General features: G+C 40.0%; 1 protein-coding gene across 2 annotated transcripts in view; it reads right to left on the reverse strand.

Moving 5' to 3' along the window:
• The window catches only part of LOC138157192 (protein disulfide-isomerase A4-like), a 38704-nt gene extending 32842 nt beyond the window's left edge, over window positions 1-5862 (reverse strand). Inside the window, exon 1 of one of the 2 annotated variants that reach the window (XM_069082769.1) lies at window positions 5548-5862. In XM_069082769.1, the coding sequence (XP_068938870.1) occupies window positions 5548-5629 (82 nt within the window). In that variant the 5' untranslated portion in view covers window positions 5630-5862. Of the gene's footprint in view, window positions 1-5541 lie in introns of both variants that reach the window. The other variant, XM_069082759.1, reaches the window with a different exon arrangement.
• Window positions 5863-17941: the final 12079 nt, after the last annotated feature.

Below are 17941 nucleotides of genomic sequence, written 5' to 3' on the forward strand. Positions count from 1 at the left end.
CAGGAAGTCTTCAGATGAAGAAATCAAAGCTATCTACAGTCATATGAAACAATACTCTAAATCATTATTGATTAGAGAAATGCATATTAAAACAACACCCTATCTCTCCTTATCCATTAGTTCTTCCACACTTACTGAATCTGTTATTTACCTTTGGAGCTAGGGCCTCCCATCTCTTAATCCCTCCTTTACAAAATAGATCTTGGGTTTTTTTTTAATAATATTTTTTCCAATTATATATAAAGATAACCTTAACATTCTTTTTTTTAAATTTTGAGCGCCAAATTCTCTCCTTCCCTCTCTCTTCCTCCTGCCCCCAGACAGCAAGCAATTTGACATAGGCAGAATCATATAAGACATCTTTCTTTCCTTATTAGTCATATCATGAAAGAAAACAGTCCAAAAAATAATAATGTGAAAAAAGTGTGCTTCAATCTGCAGTCTGACTCCATCAGTACTTTCTCTGGAGGTAGAAAGCATTTTTCATCATTAGTGCCTACTTTCCCAATCAACGACCTGAATAACATGCTCACAGATTGCTGAAGTTCCTGAATCACTCTTCCTCTCTGCTTTCTTCCCTCCTGCTTCCAAACCACAGAACATCATTGGAGAAAGACCCACAATGGTATAGACTGGCTTGTGTTTTTCAGTATGATGTATTCCTTCCTACTGCTGATTAATTAAAAAACAAACAAAATACAGCCCTCTTTGTTATTTCCCCAGTAAGCAACTTTTTCTAAGTTCTATCTATGTTCAGGTTACCAAGCCCAACTTCCCCACTCCTGACAGATAATCTCACAACCTACTCTGATAAAAGGTTTTGGAGAATGTCTGGTAGCAATCAATAACATTTACTAAGCACCCACTCATATGCCAAGCACTATGATACATACTGGGGATATAAAAAGGGCGAAAAGACAGTCCTGCCCTTAAGAAACTTGAACACTACGACTTGGAGTTAGGAGATCTGGGTTTAAAACTTGGTGCCAGTACTACTGCTTGTGTAACCAAGTCTTATCTTTAATTTCTTCATTGTAAAAGAGAGATAATACTTGCAATACTTACTTCATAGGTTGTTATGAGAAGAAAGTTTTGTAAACATTAAAGCACTTTATAAATGGGTATTATTGACTTCCTTTACCTCTTTCTTTGTTTTCCTTCTTTCCTATAGTCTTAAAGGGAGATATTCCTTCTCCCTTGGGGGGAGTGAGAAGTGGAGCAGTGGGCAGAGGCAAACCTAAAGTCAGGAAAACCCAAGCTCAAATCTAGACTCACACAGTTGGGAAGTAACTTAATTTGTTTGCCTCAGTTTCCTCTTCTGTAAAATAGAAATAATAATAGCATCTACCTCACAAGGTTATGAGAATCAAATGAGGATAACATTTGTGAAGTGCGTAGCATAGTAATTGGCATATAGTAGGTATTATATTAATGCTAGCTATCATTATTACTAAGCTAATACAAACCATATCGTATGTATGTATCGGTGTACATATGTATGTCTATATTTATTTATTCTTTTCCTTCCAAACATACCAAAGTCCATTCTATCTTTCAAAAAGACAACTCACAACCTGGAATATGTTCTTTCCTAAGTCAGACCAATTCTTTAGAACACAGCTCAAGTCCTAATTCTTTTCTTCCTTCTCTCATTACTCCAGTTCTTGGTGGCTGTTCTTCCACTGGAATATAGCACCTACCATCTAAACCACAGTTTGCTAATAATGATACAAAATATATTGCTTGTGTACCCTTTCCACAGAACACTTAAACTTTGAACAGCAGATTCACAAGCATGTCTTAATTTCACATCACGATACCATGCTGGGTCTAAAAGAGCTTCACAGAAGAATTAGTTAAACCAATAAAAGTTAAAAAGGAATTGGCTTTTTATTTTTGTATTTAAAGGAAGATCCCCAAAAAAGTGCTTACCTGGAGCCAGAACTTACACCTCTGAATTAAGGGCTGCTTATCAACTCCCTCACAATGGTTGACAATGGTGCCTTCTAACAAAGAAGACCTCCAAAACAGGACTGGGAAGGGATACAAACAAGGATACTGTCAAGGATCCAATGGCAAAATGGTCTTCAGACAACAGCAGGATGGGCTTGAATCCATGCTTTGGGGGAACAATTAGCTCCGTGAGGGCTCAGGGCAGCTGGCAGTTCCACAGTCAGATCAACTCCAGGATGGGGAAAAGTCCTGGTAAGATGACTCTTTTTAGTTTCTAACCCCTGAGGTCAGAGGTAGAGAGAATACCAATCATATTGAAAACTAGAAGTTTATATTCCAGAAAATTTTAAGCATAAAAGTTTCCATGGGGTGTTCCTGCAAGAAGGGCGCAGAGATAGGGAACAGGCAGCTTGTGTAAACAGAGGTAAGCAACACTCCCTAAAGAGACAGTAAATTCCCTAAGATCAGAAAACCAATTCCTATACTTTAACAGAGGCTATACCACAATCAAGAAGCAACTTGTTGAGTTCTACACTGTTTTCCCAGTGAAACATTATTCTTTCTCTCAACTTTGATCCCTCATCTATAAACCCAACCAACCATAGTAGGTCTTTTTAGAATGTAAATCTGTTTAGGATTAATTTATATATTCAGATTTACAGACCTGTCAGCTTTAAAAAGCACTTTTTTCACAACAACCATAAAACAGGTGTTGTATTAGCCCTGTGTGACAAGTGAAGAAACAGATTTAGGGGTCTTTTTGGAGTAGATAATCATTCTAAAATCAATTCTCAAAAATGATTCCAAATTATTTCAATCTATTTCCCAGATTATACTTCCATTTGTGAGATGAATGCAATGTTGTCTTTCCTTACAGAAATGCCTGAAAATTTAAATTCAAACACATAAAAGAAACTGTTGGCTTGGATAAAGCTGAATATTCTCTAGTTCATTCTTTTTGCTTTTTTTTTTTGGAGGGCAATTGGGGTTAAATGACTTGCCCAAGCTCACACGTAAGTGTCTGAGGCCTCATTTGAACTCAGGTCCTCCTTGATTCCAAGGCCCATGCTCTATTCACTGCGCCTCTCTAGTTCATTCTTAGGCCAAATGCAAATCAGGTATTACTCATAGCTACGAAAAGTTCAGTTTCATGTAGAATATCACCTATTTTAAGATCAGGGAGGAGTGTTATGTTTTTCCTTCTGTATCCTCTGTGCCTAGCTAGCTCCTTTCAGATAAATAGTAGGTGCCTAAAAAATGTTTGCTTAGACATCAATTTTTTGGCTGCTAAAGGTACCACTTCAAGAAAAAAAAGTACTTAATGTTCTCTTGGCACTTTCAAGACCTATGCATTTTTAAGAATAAATTAAATATCAAATAAAACAGTATTTGTCCAACTTTAACAAGGTCTTGGGTTTTTTCCCCTTTACTATTTGTCTAGCAGAATAAAAAAAAAGTCCCCAGTGATAGTTATCTTCTAATCTAAGACATTTAATATGTAACTTTTCTTTTTGCTTTTTGGAGGCGATTAGGGTTAAGTAACTTGCCCAAAGTCATGTTTTGTGTAGTGTCTGAAACCAGATCCAAACTCAGGTCCTCCTGACTCTGAGGCCAGCGCTCTAGTCACTGCACCACCTAGCCACCCCTAATATGTAACTTTGAACACAGTATAAAGCAGAAATCTGGTGATTATATTTGGGGCATTTAGATATCTGGACCTCAAGATACATCAGATGTTTAAAAATAAAGTTTAAAGGGAAAATAAACACTTTACTCTAACCTGGTTGGTGGAAAGGAGATCTAGGAAAAAGAAAGCATTTAAAAAAAATTCCCTGAAACTGGAGTTTGAAAAACTACTTTCTGAAATGGGGTGGTTCAAGATAAGTAGTAAGAGACTAAGTTAACACTGAGCAGGTATTCTTACCCTGGGGTCTGTGAACTTGAAAAAAATTTTCGAATAACTTTCAATACAACTGGCTTTCTTATTTTATGGTATGTACTTATAAAACTTATTCTGAGTTAGGGTCCACAGGCTTCACCTGTCACCAAGAAATCATAGGAGTCCACTACACTAAGTTTAAGATGAACCTTTGCTGCTCTAGTCTAGAGTGAACCTTAGAACCACCCAAAAGTTAACTCTATTAATTTCCTCTACTAAAATTTAGATCATAAGGATTAAGTGAAAGTAGACTAATCTGAGTTACCTCTTTCATAGAGACCCTGTATGTTGTATGACCCTAATTTCTGCAAAGGCAGAGAATTGTTTCTGGCGTTTGGACACTTAATTTGTCAAATGTAAAAAAGTAAATTAAACTATCTCGATAGGGTAGTCAGACATACTCAGACCATCTGCATTATTTGCTTACCCCACTAGCCACCAGGCCCATAGGGACTATGAGATGGTCCATATAGGGCTAAGCTAACTTTCCTAAAAATGCAACTTAAAATCTCACAAAGATGATACCCATCTCTTAAGCTTAAAAAAGTATCATGTAATTCAACGCTTAAAAAGTCCATTTTGAGATCATTTTCAATCTAGACAAAGACTACCTTGAGTCTGTGATCAAGATAGCTCTATGTCTGAAAGAGAGTGAAGTACACAATTCCACTATACAGCTATAATAGTGAGTAGAATGCTTGGATTTTTATTTGCACTGCAGCAACTTCCACTGAGGAGTTTTAGATTGAAAAGGTTTCTCAGAGTGCTGATAAAAGATTTTGATTTTACCTAACAATTATTATGAAAAGCAATACTTGTGTTCTTACATTTATACAATGCTTCTATTAGAAAAAGTACTTTCACATGTCTGTCTTATGCAACTAATAGATCTCTAATTACCTTCCTTCCAAAAAAAAAAAACCAAACAAACTAGTCTCTCCAATTCTCACTTTAAACTAAGAGCCGCGGGTTAACCATTCGCACCTCTAACACAATTACAAGATAAAAAATAATTCTCATTTCTTTCCCGTTAACCTTTCTCGAGTTAGCAATTCCTGCTTCGCTTGTCCCGCTTTCCCTCGCTGATGCTCTTTAAAACACCCTGGCTTTTTAACACAGCGATCCCCTCCCTCTCTCTGCAAAAGAAATCTTGTCAGCTTCTCGGGGAACGAAGGAATTTGGGACTCCAGCAGGGGCACGGACTGGGACAGAGCAGGCAAGAAGAACAAGGGATGGGAATTTCTTCCAAGTTTAATGTCCCTTGTGCCTGCAGCAAAAGGGGTGGGGGGGCGCAGCAGCTCCGGAGAGAAGGAAAATGTCCGAATCTTTCTTCCCAGCCTCTTAAGGGATCAGTTAGTTACTCCATCTTCCACAGTTAAAATGCCTGAAAGTCTTAGGGTGCCTCCTCCTTCCCTGGTCGGCCCCAAGATCCACAGAGGTAGAAAGGTGGGGTCAGAGGCCACGGTTGGGAAAGAAGGGAGGCTGTAGCTCCCGACAAACATCTCCCTTCCCCTCAATACCAAGCCGGGCGCAGCTCGGAATTGACTCCAAGGAACCGTCGCTCACCTGGGTTCCAACCCACCCCCTTGGACGAGGCCCCGTCCCACGCAACAGGGCTGGCAGGCCTCGGGTCCCCGCCGCAAACTCACCCTCACCCGCTTCATGGGCGCTCGCCAGCACCAACAGCTGGGCCAGTCCCAAGAGGAGGACCAGCAGGCAGGGTTTGCGGAGCCTCATTGGGGAAGCTGCTGCCAACCGGCCCAGATGCGGTCACTTCTTCTGACTGCTCCTCCTTCTCGCTCTCTTTCTGGCTCTGCAGCTTCTGGCTCTAGCTCCCAGCGCTCAGGCGCGCCTCCGCCTCTCCCCTGCCCTACTGGAGTGATAAAAGCGTGGAGGAGAAAGAGAAAAAGCCTCTAGGAAGTTCTCCTCGGGGATTGGCCAGCAGGGGAAGGAAGCTCCGGCAGCTCAGCCAATCCCAGCCGAGCGTCCGTTGAAACGGCGCGTGGTGAAGTCCTTTTAAAAGGTCCACGCCCACCTTTTCCCCTCCCTTCAGTTCAGCCACTCGTAGGAGCCAACCCCGCAACTCCACGAATCCGCTAGATCAGCACTTGCGCCACCGCTTTAAAGAGTCGCCTTCGGGGTTTCCTTCCTTCCTCTCCCCGCCCCTCGGGCCCAACTCCTTTTCCTGTTTTGTACACGCCCCTCCCCTTGTCTCCATCCCAGGGCGAAACGAGGGTATTTAAAAGCCCCGAGCCTGCTCTGAGGTGCCTCTCTCTGATTGGCTGCCTGGTGGCTACCAATCAGCGGCTGCCACTCGGTTCTCTTCGAGAGTCCGCGAGGAGGAGTGAGGAGAGAACAAAGCGGGACTAGGGGCGCTGGGGGTGGGGTGACGGCGGCGAGCGGCGAAGGCTGTTGCTTCCGCTTGCCCCAGGCCGTTCAGCTCGCGCCGCGCGGGACTAGGCTACTCCTCAGGTGGCCATTGGCCAGACTGGGGGGCAGGGCTGGGGGCCGGGCTGCCGGATCGCGGGGCTTCCCAGCCTGAGGCCTGGCCCTATGCGCGAATAACGCGTGTACGCGCTCCAGGATCCGCTGATCTTGCAGCCTTCCTGCGTTCGGCCTCGCGGCAAAGCCGTGGGGAGATGGCCGGATAGCTCACCCCAGAGGCATTAGGGAAATGATACCGCGGGCGCGAGCGACCTTTAGAGCGGCTTCGATGTCGCAAAGTGAGCATTCCTTTTACCTTCTGCTACGGAAGAAAGGGGTTTTTTAATTACCTACCGTGGTGGAGGGGAGAGGGCTGACCCTGGGCCGGAGGAAGGCTTCGTAGAGGTGAAGATGTGGCGGAGAAGAGCCAGCCGTAGAGAATTTCAGAAATAACCAAGCCCACTTTGGTCCAGCCACGCGCACGTGGCTTCTAGGGAGTTACCCGCCCCCAGGGCAGACTAGTTTGGCAACTAACTAGTGGTTTAAACTCCTTTATAGAAAGACTGCAGAAACGTTATCCAGAATTTCATAGTTAGGTTAGTGCCATGAATTCCGTGAGAGCTGGGACTTGGGGGTGGGTTGAGTGTGTGTATGTGTGAGTTTTTTGGTCTTTCTTTGTATCCCCAGCACTTAATGCAGGGCCTAGCAAATAGTAACTGGAGCTCAATAGATGCTAGCATGTATTAGCCGAAGGAATGTGCCAGTGAGGATTCTTGACCTTAAGGAGCTGTGTAACGCAGCAATGCTAAGAACTGTATTACGAACAAATAATGCCATTTTGTGCCAAGTACTAAGTAAGAGGAAGGAAATAAACAGCGTTGGCCTCTAGAATTAGAGATTCCGACCTGAGGTATTTGTGCGACTTTAGCCTATTTTGATGAATCTCCTTTGGAGAATTTTCAGCTGTAGTTTTCAGTGCAAGTGGTGGGAGATGGTTAACTTTCTAAATATAGGTTATTTTTTTTCCCTCCTTGGAGGAAATTTAAACTTTAGTCATCTTAATATTTCATCAGGGAAGATCAGTATAAGGGGTGGAACTTGTACTATTCCCTGAAGATTCCCAGATCCCAGAGAATTCAGAGCTGGTACGGATTTTGGAGAAAGATCTGGTCCAGACACCTTATTTAAGGGATGAAGAAACTGGTACCCAGAAAGATTAATTGGCTTGTCCAAAGTTAGGCAATAACAACCAAAATTTTTGAACCCTGATCCTCTGACTCCAATGCTAAGTCTTAGGACGGCCTGAAAATGCCACCAACTAGGGTCATAATACTATAGAATATGGCACATGACTGAAAAAGCAATCTTGGTGGAGAGAAGTCCATATGACCTTAAGGCAGCATTTGAAGTTTTCATTTTTGGACCAGAATATCAAGTCTCTGGAGGGAACCTAAAGACAGCTAAGAAAGCAATCAACAGATGTTTATTGAGCACCAATAGTGGTTAAAGAATTATGCTAGATGCTGGGGAAGGAATACTAAGATGAATCAAGTGCAGCCTCTGGCCGAGGAGAGTTGATCGAACACAAAGTGATCGAGACACAAAGTGCTGTAGTTGTTAAAAGGATGAAGAGGGGCAGGAGGGCTGTCTCAGGGAAAAGTGTCAAGGAGGAAGTAAGATTTAGAGGGGGGCAGGGAACAGCATTTTAAGGAGGACAAGAGCAAGGCATATTTCCAGGGGTTATAAGAGACCAGTATGGAGCAAAGGGTATATGGGAATGAGGATTTTTTTTTTTTTGAAAAGCTGAAAAATAGCTTGAGATGAAAGTTGAGGAGTTAGGATTTTATTTGGTATCACTGGGAGTGAAGTGATGAAATCAGTCTTTAAGGAAGATAAAACTGCTGATGGTGTTCGTTGTAGTACAGGCAAAAAGGACTATAAACAGGAAAACTATATGTAGCTATTTAATTTGTCCCTGTATGAAGTGATATAAGGCTTAAACAAAATAGCACAATGGGAATTGAAAGGAAATGGAAGATTCATGAGACACTGCCAAGGAAGAATGACAGTACTTGTTAATTGGCTATGAGAAGGGAAAGATGTCAGATACATTGTGGGAGGAATGTTCTATCAAGTGTTACTCTTTAAAGAATAAACTTTAATAAGATTCCCTCTTCCTCTCCCCTCCCTTTCCTTCCCTATGATGACTTGTGAACCATATAAAGCCATCTTTAAATAGTGTGAAGTTATGAAATGTTTCCCTCTATTTTATCTGTTTTTGCCAAGAGAAGTAGAGGAATTATTCCAGTATAAGTCACAATACTGTTAGAGAGGGCAAGCCATTGGAACCCTGGGAGGCCTTCAGCTATCTAACCAGCTCCAAGAAGTCTTAGTCTGCTAAAAAAAAATAAATAGGATGTGTTAAATTCCTGGTACACATAGCTGACTTAGAGAAGACTGAGGAAGTAAATGGACTAAATTCTGAAAAACAAGAATTAGTGGGTGATAGAGGAACCTTTGGAAAAAAAAATAGTATGGTCACAGAACTTCAAAATTAGTGTCATCTTAGACAAGTTTTGTAGGAAGGCTGAGCATTATCATACACATACCTTAGACCAGGGGTTAGCCTTTTTTATGTCATGGACCCTTTTTACAATGTGGTAAGATCTTCCCAGAATGTTTTTAAACAAATAGAATTGCAAAGGAAACAAATGATATTGAAATAGTTAAATTTCTTAAAAAATTTCTTTGTCTCAAGGTTAAGAAAGCCCCCCCCCCAGACTTTAGGGAAGCAGATTTCAAAAATTCAGAGAAATTATAGACTTGATATGATCCTACGGACTAGAGATGATGGCTCTAAAAGAATGACGTCTCAGGGATGGCTAGGTGGCTCAGTGAATAGAGCACTGGCCCGGGAGTCTGGAGGATCAGAGTTCAAATCCAGCCTCAGACACTTAACACTTACTAGCCGTTGGACCTTGGGCAAGTCGCTTAACCCCAATTGCTCTCCAAAAAGCAAAAAAATAAAAGAATGATGTCTCCACAAAATACAATGTAGCCAGAAACTGAGGAAGTTAGGAAAGAAGGGAGGGCAACATCTCAAACAAGTACAACACAACACTCTATTTCTATAGGGAACTCTGATTAAATCGTGTTTTAAAATGTAAAAAAGCAGCTGGTATCCACAGTTAAGAACAGTTATGAGTAACATAATTAAGAGTGCTTCCTTATAGCCCTGACAAATTAGGGGGTGTACCAGTACGATTTTTCCCATTTTTTCAGATAGGGAAACTAAAGAGAATTTGACTTGTCTCATAGCTCATAAGTGTGAGAACCTGGACTTGACCCTTTCCACTATATGATGCTTCCTTACCAGTAATGTGTTTTGCAGTGTATTTGCTTACTTGATCTTCACAACTCATTTTATAGAAGAGGAAACTGAGGCTCAAAAAAGACTGACTTATCCAAAATTACACAGCTACTGAGTGATAACCAGAACTTAAAAAACTCTGGCTTTCTGACTCCTAAGTATAAGCTCATCTCTCCACATTGTTGTGGAAGACACAGCAAGTACCCCCAGGATGGGTTGAATTTTATATATTTCAATTAGAGTAAGGTGCAAAAAAATACAAATATAGGGGGGTATATCAAGTACTTAACTATGTGCCAGGCATATAGCATGTTTCTTTAAAAGTTACTGCTTTTCACTTCCCTTTCTTTGCAAAGGCAGGGACTTGTATACATTACTTTTGCTAAACTTTTTTTCCCCTTTTTTGGGCAGTGAAGAAGGAAGGAATATAATGGGAAATGTAGATGATGTAAAAACAGAATAGCAATTAAAAGGCACTTTAAAAAACGGCCTTTATCCAGCTCCAATTCTGGAATCATCTTAGAACTTTTTCAGGCCTCCTAGTCCCATGTCTTAAGAGATGAATTAATTGGAAGAATCATAGCATTGATAAGGACCTGAAAAGCCTCTATAACTCTTCTATAACCTTCCCTATAACCTTCAGCCTTTACTCAAAAGCCTCGAATGAGGGGGTGCTCATTCCATTCTTGGATATCTCTAATTGTTAAGTTTTTCCCTTACAACAGATTAAAGCACCCTTCTACAACTTCTACTCATTGCCCAGAGTCAAATAGATCAATCCTTCCTTCTGAAAACTCTTCAATTATTTGAAGATAGCTATCCTACTCCCCTTAATCTTGGATTTTCCTTGCAAATATTCTCTTCAACAGATTGTTATATGCTTATATTTTTATATGTTGTCCATCAAACTTATCAATGATCTTCCTAAAATGTGGCATCTAGAATTGAACACAGTACTTGAGATCTGATCTGGCTGAGACAGAGTATATATCACTCTGGGCTCCTGAAAACTCTTTCTCTCTCAATGTAACCTAAAGTTACAGGAAAATTTTTACTACCCTAGCACAGTTAACTCATATTGAGTTCATAGCCCACTAAAAACCCAAGCCAATTTCACCAAAGGAAGCTTGTTTGTGAAGGTCTTTGTGACAATTTTCACTGAACACCACCTCCTCTTACAAACTATTGCTAACTTTCAATTTCTTAACCGTGTCTATTCTTAGGAACCACCAGCTCCTGCATACTCTATCACAGGCCTCTGACCTGACTCACCATGGAGGTAACCATAATTGTCCTTCCTTTTCTACATGGTATCTGCCTGTTCTACTCACTCCCTTGCTTAGAGTATATCCCACCTGGTAGATGGGCCTTTCATTTTATAACCTAGCCTCATGAGGAGCCAAGCCTCTTTTTAAGATGCTTGCAATGACCAATAGGGGAAAATTTTTTCATCAAACATCTTTGATTGATGTCCAAGATATATAGGGAATTGATATAAATATATAAGATGAAGAGCCATGCTTCAGCAGATAAGTGAATGACAGGAATAATTTTCAGAAGATAAAATAAAAACTACTGGTAACAATTTGCAAAAATGCCCCAAGTAATAAGGAATACATATTGACAACTGAGGTTTTACCTTATACCTGTCAAATTAGCAAAGGTAAAAAAATGTGTTGTGGGAAGTCAGTGTCATGAATATACTGGAAGCTGGTCCAACATCCCTGGAAATGGATTTGAAATTATTTGTGAAAAAGTTATTCATACCCTTTGACCCAATAACACTGCTGAGGAGGGGTCAGTTTGTTTTGCTTAACTCAATAGTATTATGAATTCAGTGCTATAATGGTTCTAATCCAGTTTCCTCATTTTTTACTGATGAGGAAACTAGAACCCAGAGAATGTCAGTGACCTGCTCAAGGTCACACAGAATAAATAATGGAAGCTGGATTTGTTCTAAGGTTATCTGACTTCAGATAACCTTATTTATTCTACTATATCATATTAATACATCACTTCTTTGTTTTTCTTTGTTTTAAGAGAAGGTTGGGGTGAAAGAGAAGCAGTGATTGGTAGATGAGGGGGGGGAATATCAATAAACACTAAAAATTTCACACATGAAGAATATGTTTTAAATAAAGCTATACTGGCTTATTCTTAGGGACTCAGCTGTCCCTGGGGCTTTGCCTTTTGATACCTCCCACCTCTGTTTCTTAGGGTGTGGTGGGAAATTTCTTTTCTAATTACAACTTCTTTAATTTGGTAGCATCAGTATTCTATAGCAAGTGTTCCATATTGCAGTAGTATTCCATTGAACAAATGTCTCTGTATCCTCAAGTATTAAATTAGGATGATAAACCCACAAAATATTAGGAACAAAGATAAATTAGTATATGGTACATTAAAGATTACTACACCCTTATAACAGTAGTGTAAAAGAGAGGGCTTATTTGGAGCATTTCATTGTCAATAGCAGGAGTATGGGATATCAGCCTCTTTCTCATTCTCAGGTTATCTGTGGGCCTTAGTAGATTAAAGTAGGGAGAGCCTGGACTTCTGGGCTGATGTTTAGGTTGATAATATACTGTTGGTGGAACTATTTCTTAGAATGAAAGGGGGGCAGGGACAAAGAGAATCGCAAGAGACTGAATGGACAATTTTATTATACAAATTTGAAAAGGTTTTGTACAAACAAAAACAATGCAGTTACGATTAGAAAGGAAATAGTTAACTGGAAAAAAATCTGCAACAAATTTCTCCAATAAATACCTGGTACTCAAAGATATATATTATAGAATAAATACAAATATATAAAAATAAGGGACATTCCTTGACATATAAATGGTTGAAGTATATGAGCTGATATGTCTCCTTGTTTATTTTTTTACTTATTTGATTTGGTTTTTTTGCCCTCTTTTTAATCACGTTGACTAAAGTTTTGTTAGTCTTTTCAGACAGCCAGCTTTAAATTTTGTTGGTCAGTTCTGTAATGTTTTTGGTTTCTAATTTAACCATTTCAACTCTAATTTTCAAGATTTCTTCTTTTGTGTCTATTGGCTAATTTTTAAAAATTCATCTTCAATTAATTGATCCTCATACATTTTGTTAATGTATATTCCTAGGAATATAATTAATTCCTCTGAGAACTATAATACATTCCAGAAATGTAGCTATTTTGTCTCATAATTATGAATTGTTTCTATGATTTATTATTTGACCCTCTTATTATTTAGAATTTCATTATTGTTTCCATTTGGGTCTATGTCTTTTGTTTGTATTCACCAGAACTCATTATTATTTTATTTCCTTATGCTTATATTGTCATATTGCCATAAGGATATGTTTAGCATTTCTGCCTTTTTGTATTTAGTTACAATTTCTCTGCACCCTCATACATGGTCAATTTTTGTAAAATTGAGATATGCTGCTGAGAAATATGTATATTCTTTACTGGTATGTTCAGAAGGTACAATAAATCTTTTAGCTATAATTTCTCCAACAAATTGTTCAATTCTATATTTTTCCTTTTGTTTATCTCTGTCACAGTTTTTCTGAGAAAGGAACATTAGTCTCCTACTATTATTATGTTATTCTTCATGTCTTTTTTCCAATTTAGATAATTGGTTTAGAATATACCTACAGAATAGTCAGGCACACCTATTTCAAATTTGTTGTACTTAACAATTCTTCTTTGTTACAAGGGAGAGCTTTTATCTGAGTTAGGATAGAAGTGAAAGATTAGTAATAGTCATTCAAATTAAAATTTTTTTAAAAGGGTCATTGAAATTATTTTAAAATACACAAAAGAGAGCAGAAGGAAATTCAAAAGGGGACAAGATCAAGCAGGGCAATACAAACTACCATGTTAAATTTAATACATATTCCTAAAAACCGAGCTATATGTAATAGATTGACATTGTCATATAAATACTATTTTCCTGACTTTTTGTATATGCAAATGTTAGGTGATGATTTTTTTAGTTAATAATGAAACAAGTTTTTAAAAATAGTAAAGAGGCCAAGAGAGCTAAGTGAGGCCTTGTGGCAAGCAGAGGGGAAGTCTGGTTTCCTCATATGTCTGTATCTGAGTCTCTGGGGAAAGTCTTGTGCACTGGGCTGTGTGAAGAACTGTCTGAAGTCTTACAAAGAAAGCAAAAATCTCAGGGCGATGATGATACCGTTGTGACAAGGCCAGAGACAGCTGCATCTGAATGATACCTCCTGAAGTAATGATTCTCTATAGCTGGGGCACCTCGGGACAACTGATCCATGCTTCTTTAACATACTGGTTATTGTGGAGAGGGACAACATGGGGTGGGGAAAAGACTAATGACCTTGGAGTCAAGAGAGACCTGGGTTTGAAACCCAGATCAGACACTTAGTAGCTATGTGATCCTGGACAAATCTTTTAGTCTTTCTAAGCCCCAGCTTTCTGATCTGCAAAGTAAGCTTTGTACTTTTCTTGTTCTCTTCCTGCTCTTCATTGTCAAAGGAAGCTTCCCAGACCCCAGGGTGAGACAATGGCTACAAATTAAACCCAGATTGATTTTAGGGAGTCTTTTCTTTTGGCAGCCTCCATATTAAAATGGGAAGAAGTCATAGGAGTGTCTTCCATGGGAAGAAGTCATGGGTGCAGTGAAGATCCCAATAACTTCTCACAGGAGTTTGGCCCCAAAATGGTTATCTACCTTAATTTCCCAGACTTTATCTTATAGGGAATTTGTAAAGAGCCACAGACGAGTAATTCACCAGCAAAGCATCAAGTCAGCCTTGCTAACCATAGCCTGGCTTAAATAGCTGAGCTGCTGTGGTGTACTATTGATATCAAGTTGTATAGAAACTGGGTCCTACTTTCTCTGCCCTCCCCACCCCCCCCACACACACACACCCTGCTCCATGCGTAGGTAGCTACCTGGTATCCCATTTGCTTCAGTATTAGTATGCCTTCTCCACCCTTTTCAGAGACTGAAGTTTTGTCCCTGGCCCTCCCACCAGCCCAACTCATTTAATGGCTGTGAATGGAACCTGGACTAGAAAAGCTTTAAGTGGTAGAAGTGGAATGGAGGGACTTTCTTTTCATTACCTGTCTTGCTTTAAGGATTGTGAGAACTCTTAATAAAGATTTATGATCCATTGATAGAGGTTTAGCTATTAGTTTAGTTTTTACTTTTAGAATGGTAATATATTCCACTGGAGGTGATAGGTAAAAGCACCTAGGTAGAGGCAGTAGTTTTTAAAACTCTTCATCTTTTGAGCAAAGGGTTGGAGACATGCCTAGTCAGGCAAGAACATAGCATAGAGCTGGCATCAGATGCCTCCTTACATGGCTAGAAGTATAGAACTTGATGCTACTAATAACTATTTGGAACTGGTGTGGTGATTAGCAGTCTAAATAGAACATTAAGTTCATCTGCTTTATTCATTTTTTGCTAAACATTTAACAGAGCTTCTGCCCTCATTTTTTTACTCATTTTTCAGACATCAACCTCATTACTAATCAAATAGTGTAATACTAATGATGAAAAATACATTTTACGTGTACTTTAAGCTTTCAGAATGCCTTATGTGTATTTCTCTTTTGGTGCTGCTTCCCCTCTTCCCCCCTTTAAGAATTGCAGATAAGAGAATTGACTCACCAGTCATGTGACTGCCTAAGGTCACAGGGCTGCTTAGTGGTAGAGTAGGGACTAAACCTCCAATCTCCTGGCTCAGTCTGATACTTTGCCAGCCAACCTTGATGTGAGTTAAAAGAAGGAAAATCTGTTTACAGGTAGAGCCTTCCATTGCGACAAAGGCCAAGCTGGCATTTTTCGTGGTGACTTAGGTGACATGAAGTTCTTTGCAGCTTTGCAGACACAGTTCATCGTGGCCCAGTTTATGGCCTCATTTAAACTGACAAGTGTCCTAAAGGACAGTGCACATTTCACTTAGACCTTCACCTGTATGATATAAACACCACTGTTAGTGCAAGAAAGATTCTTGCTCCTTGGCTAATGACAGCATCATTAGAAATTCTGTGACCAGAAGTTACGCTGGGAAAATACCTCTATCTACGAACTCAGACTTGCTGGATGTGCTGAAAAACACAAAGATTCTGCAGCCTAAGGTGAATTCTAATGTTGTCCAAGGTGACTGTACACACTTGTTTCATCTGCTTCTCATCAGCGAGGGTGCTGAGGGGCTAAGAGTTAGGCAGTTTGATAGATGAGCCCAGCTATGGCTCTTGTGGCTGTGGGTCAGGATCATAGTATCACATATAGATCAAGAGTTTAAAGGAACCTGAGAAGTCATCTGATCCAACATCCTTATTTTATGGATGGGGAAAGTGAGGCCCAGGGAGGCTGAGTGACATACCTAACATGATAGAGGTAGTGAGTGACAGAACAGGGTTTTATTTGAACCTCTGACTCCATTTAGAGGACTCTTGCCACAGTACAGCAAAGACCCCAAAAGGATTTTTACCTGAACTCAGGTCAAGCCATTTTTTTTCTCAGAAGCTGTAATGGTACCTATTGTGGAGTTTACCTCTTGGGCCCCTCTTAATCCACTGAATTTCTTCATGGTGTTTATGCAATTCTAGATAGAGTAGAGGTGCCTACCTGGAAAGGATCCTTTTTAGTTTTCTTCCCTATTCTTCTGCTTGGAGTTCTCTTTGGATATTTGGTGGGGTATGTGGGAGGGATTTGGGCTCCTCTAAAACCTTCTTAACTCTTAAATGTGAGATTTGTTCGTCATGATCTCCATGTGGTTCTAGGATAGTAGGATATCTCCATAGTGTTCTAGGATCAAGGGTAGGAGTGCTGGGCCTTAGTCTTCTTAGCAGTAGCTCTTCTAGGTTAGAGGTAGGGGTAGTAGAAGAGGGTCAATCAGTCCGCAAATATTTTTTAAGTACTACCTATGTGCCAAGCATTGGGCTAGGTGCTGAAGAAACAAATATAATTTATGAGACAGTGTGGTGCAGAGTGGGTAAAGTTCTGGACTTGGGGGTCAGCAAGATCTGACCTCAAACACTTTTTAGCTGTGTGACCCTGAGTAAGTCACTTAACTTATGTCTGCCTCAGGTTCTATCTACAAAATGGAGACAATGGTAGCACCTACCTCCCAGGGTTATTGTGAGGATAAAATGAGGTATTTTTATTTGTATAAAATATTTGTAAAGCACTTTAGAAACCTCAAAGCACTATATAAATGTCAGCTGTTATTATTACAATTAATAAATCAACCCCTACTCACAAGCAGCTTATCTTCTAAGACAAGAGATAAGTACATATAGAAGTAAATATGGAATAAATATAAAGAGGATAAATATGAAGTAGGTAAGTCCACGATAGTGTGAGAGGTGGGGCACAAGCAGTGGAGGGGTGCAAAGAAGGCTTCATGTAGAAGGTATTCTTCAGCACGGCCCTGAAGGAAGAGAGAGATTCTATCATCCAAAAGAGAGTATTCTTCGTGATGTGGGGGAGCAATGCAAAGGCACTGGGTCAGGAGGGGGCCAGGCCTGTCTGGCTGGGTGGTGGTGGTGGTTTGTCCTTTGTTCTCGAAGACGACCATAGCAAGAGGGAAGTGATGCCATGACATGCAAATAAACTGGATTTAAGTGAGGCCTCACTCTCTCCTCCAGAGCCATCTGGGTCCAGTGGCCAGATATAGATCAGTCTAGCTGGAGATGGCCCATAATGCAGTGGGGAACTTTGGTTTTTTTAAGGTAAAGTCTTTAATAAGTCTCAATTTAACTGAGGCAATGACCATTCAGTGATTAAGATTTAATAAGAAATGAGGCAGGGAATGGCCTCTTTACCTAGTCAAAAAAAATTAATTCATGTTCTGGTCATAAATCCCTGATATGAATCATACTTGTCTCATTTTTGCTGCTCCCCCTCATTGCAGGGGTACAGTTCACTGTGTAGCCATTGCTATATATATTAAGATTTGACCTCACTAAAGCAGATAGCCTCCTAGAGGGGCCCTGACACATGTGTCTAGTTTCTCTCCTCCAACAGAATAAAGAAAGCTTTTCATTTATGACCACTGTTAGCTCCTGTGTTTATCTTGTTTTTTTCTTTTAATTTTTTTTTTATTTCTTAGAGTTACCGGGTTGTGGTAACCTGTGTGAACTCTTTGGTATTTTTAGAGTTAACAGTGGTTACATAACCCCTTGACTTTTTGATTGTTTTCAGATTTGATACAGGGCAAGTAGACTTTTTAAGCACCAAATCTCCCAGTCTTCATCTTCCTCACTGAGCATCTCTCTTCAC

The sequence above is a fragment of the Petaurus breviceps genome, unplaced genomic scaffold (genome assembly GCF_028583685.1).
Source record: "Petaurus breviceps papuanus isolate PSGF00001 unplaced genomic scaffold, PetGlider_PUasm1.0 112, whole genome shotgun sequence".
Classification (NCBI taxonomy): domain Eukaryota; kingdom Metazoa; phylum Chordata; class Mammalia; order Diprotodontia; family Petauridae; genus Petaurus; species Petaurus breviceps.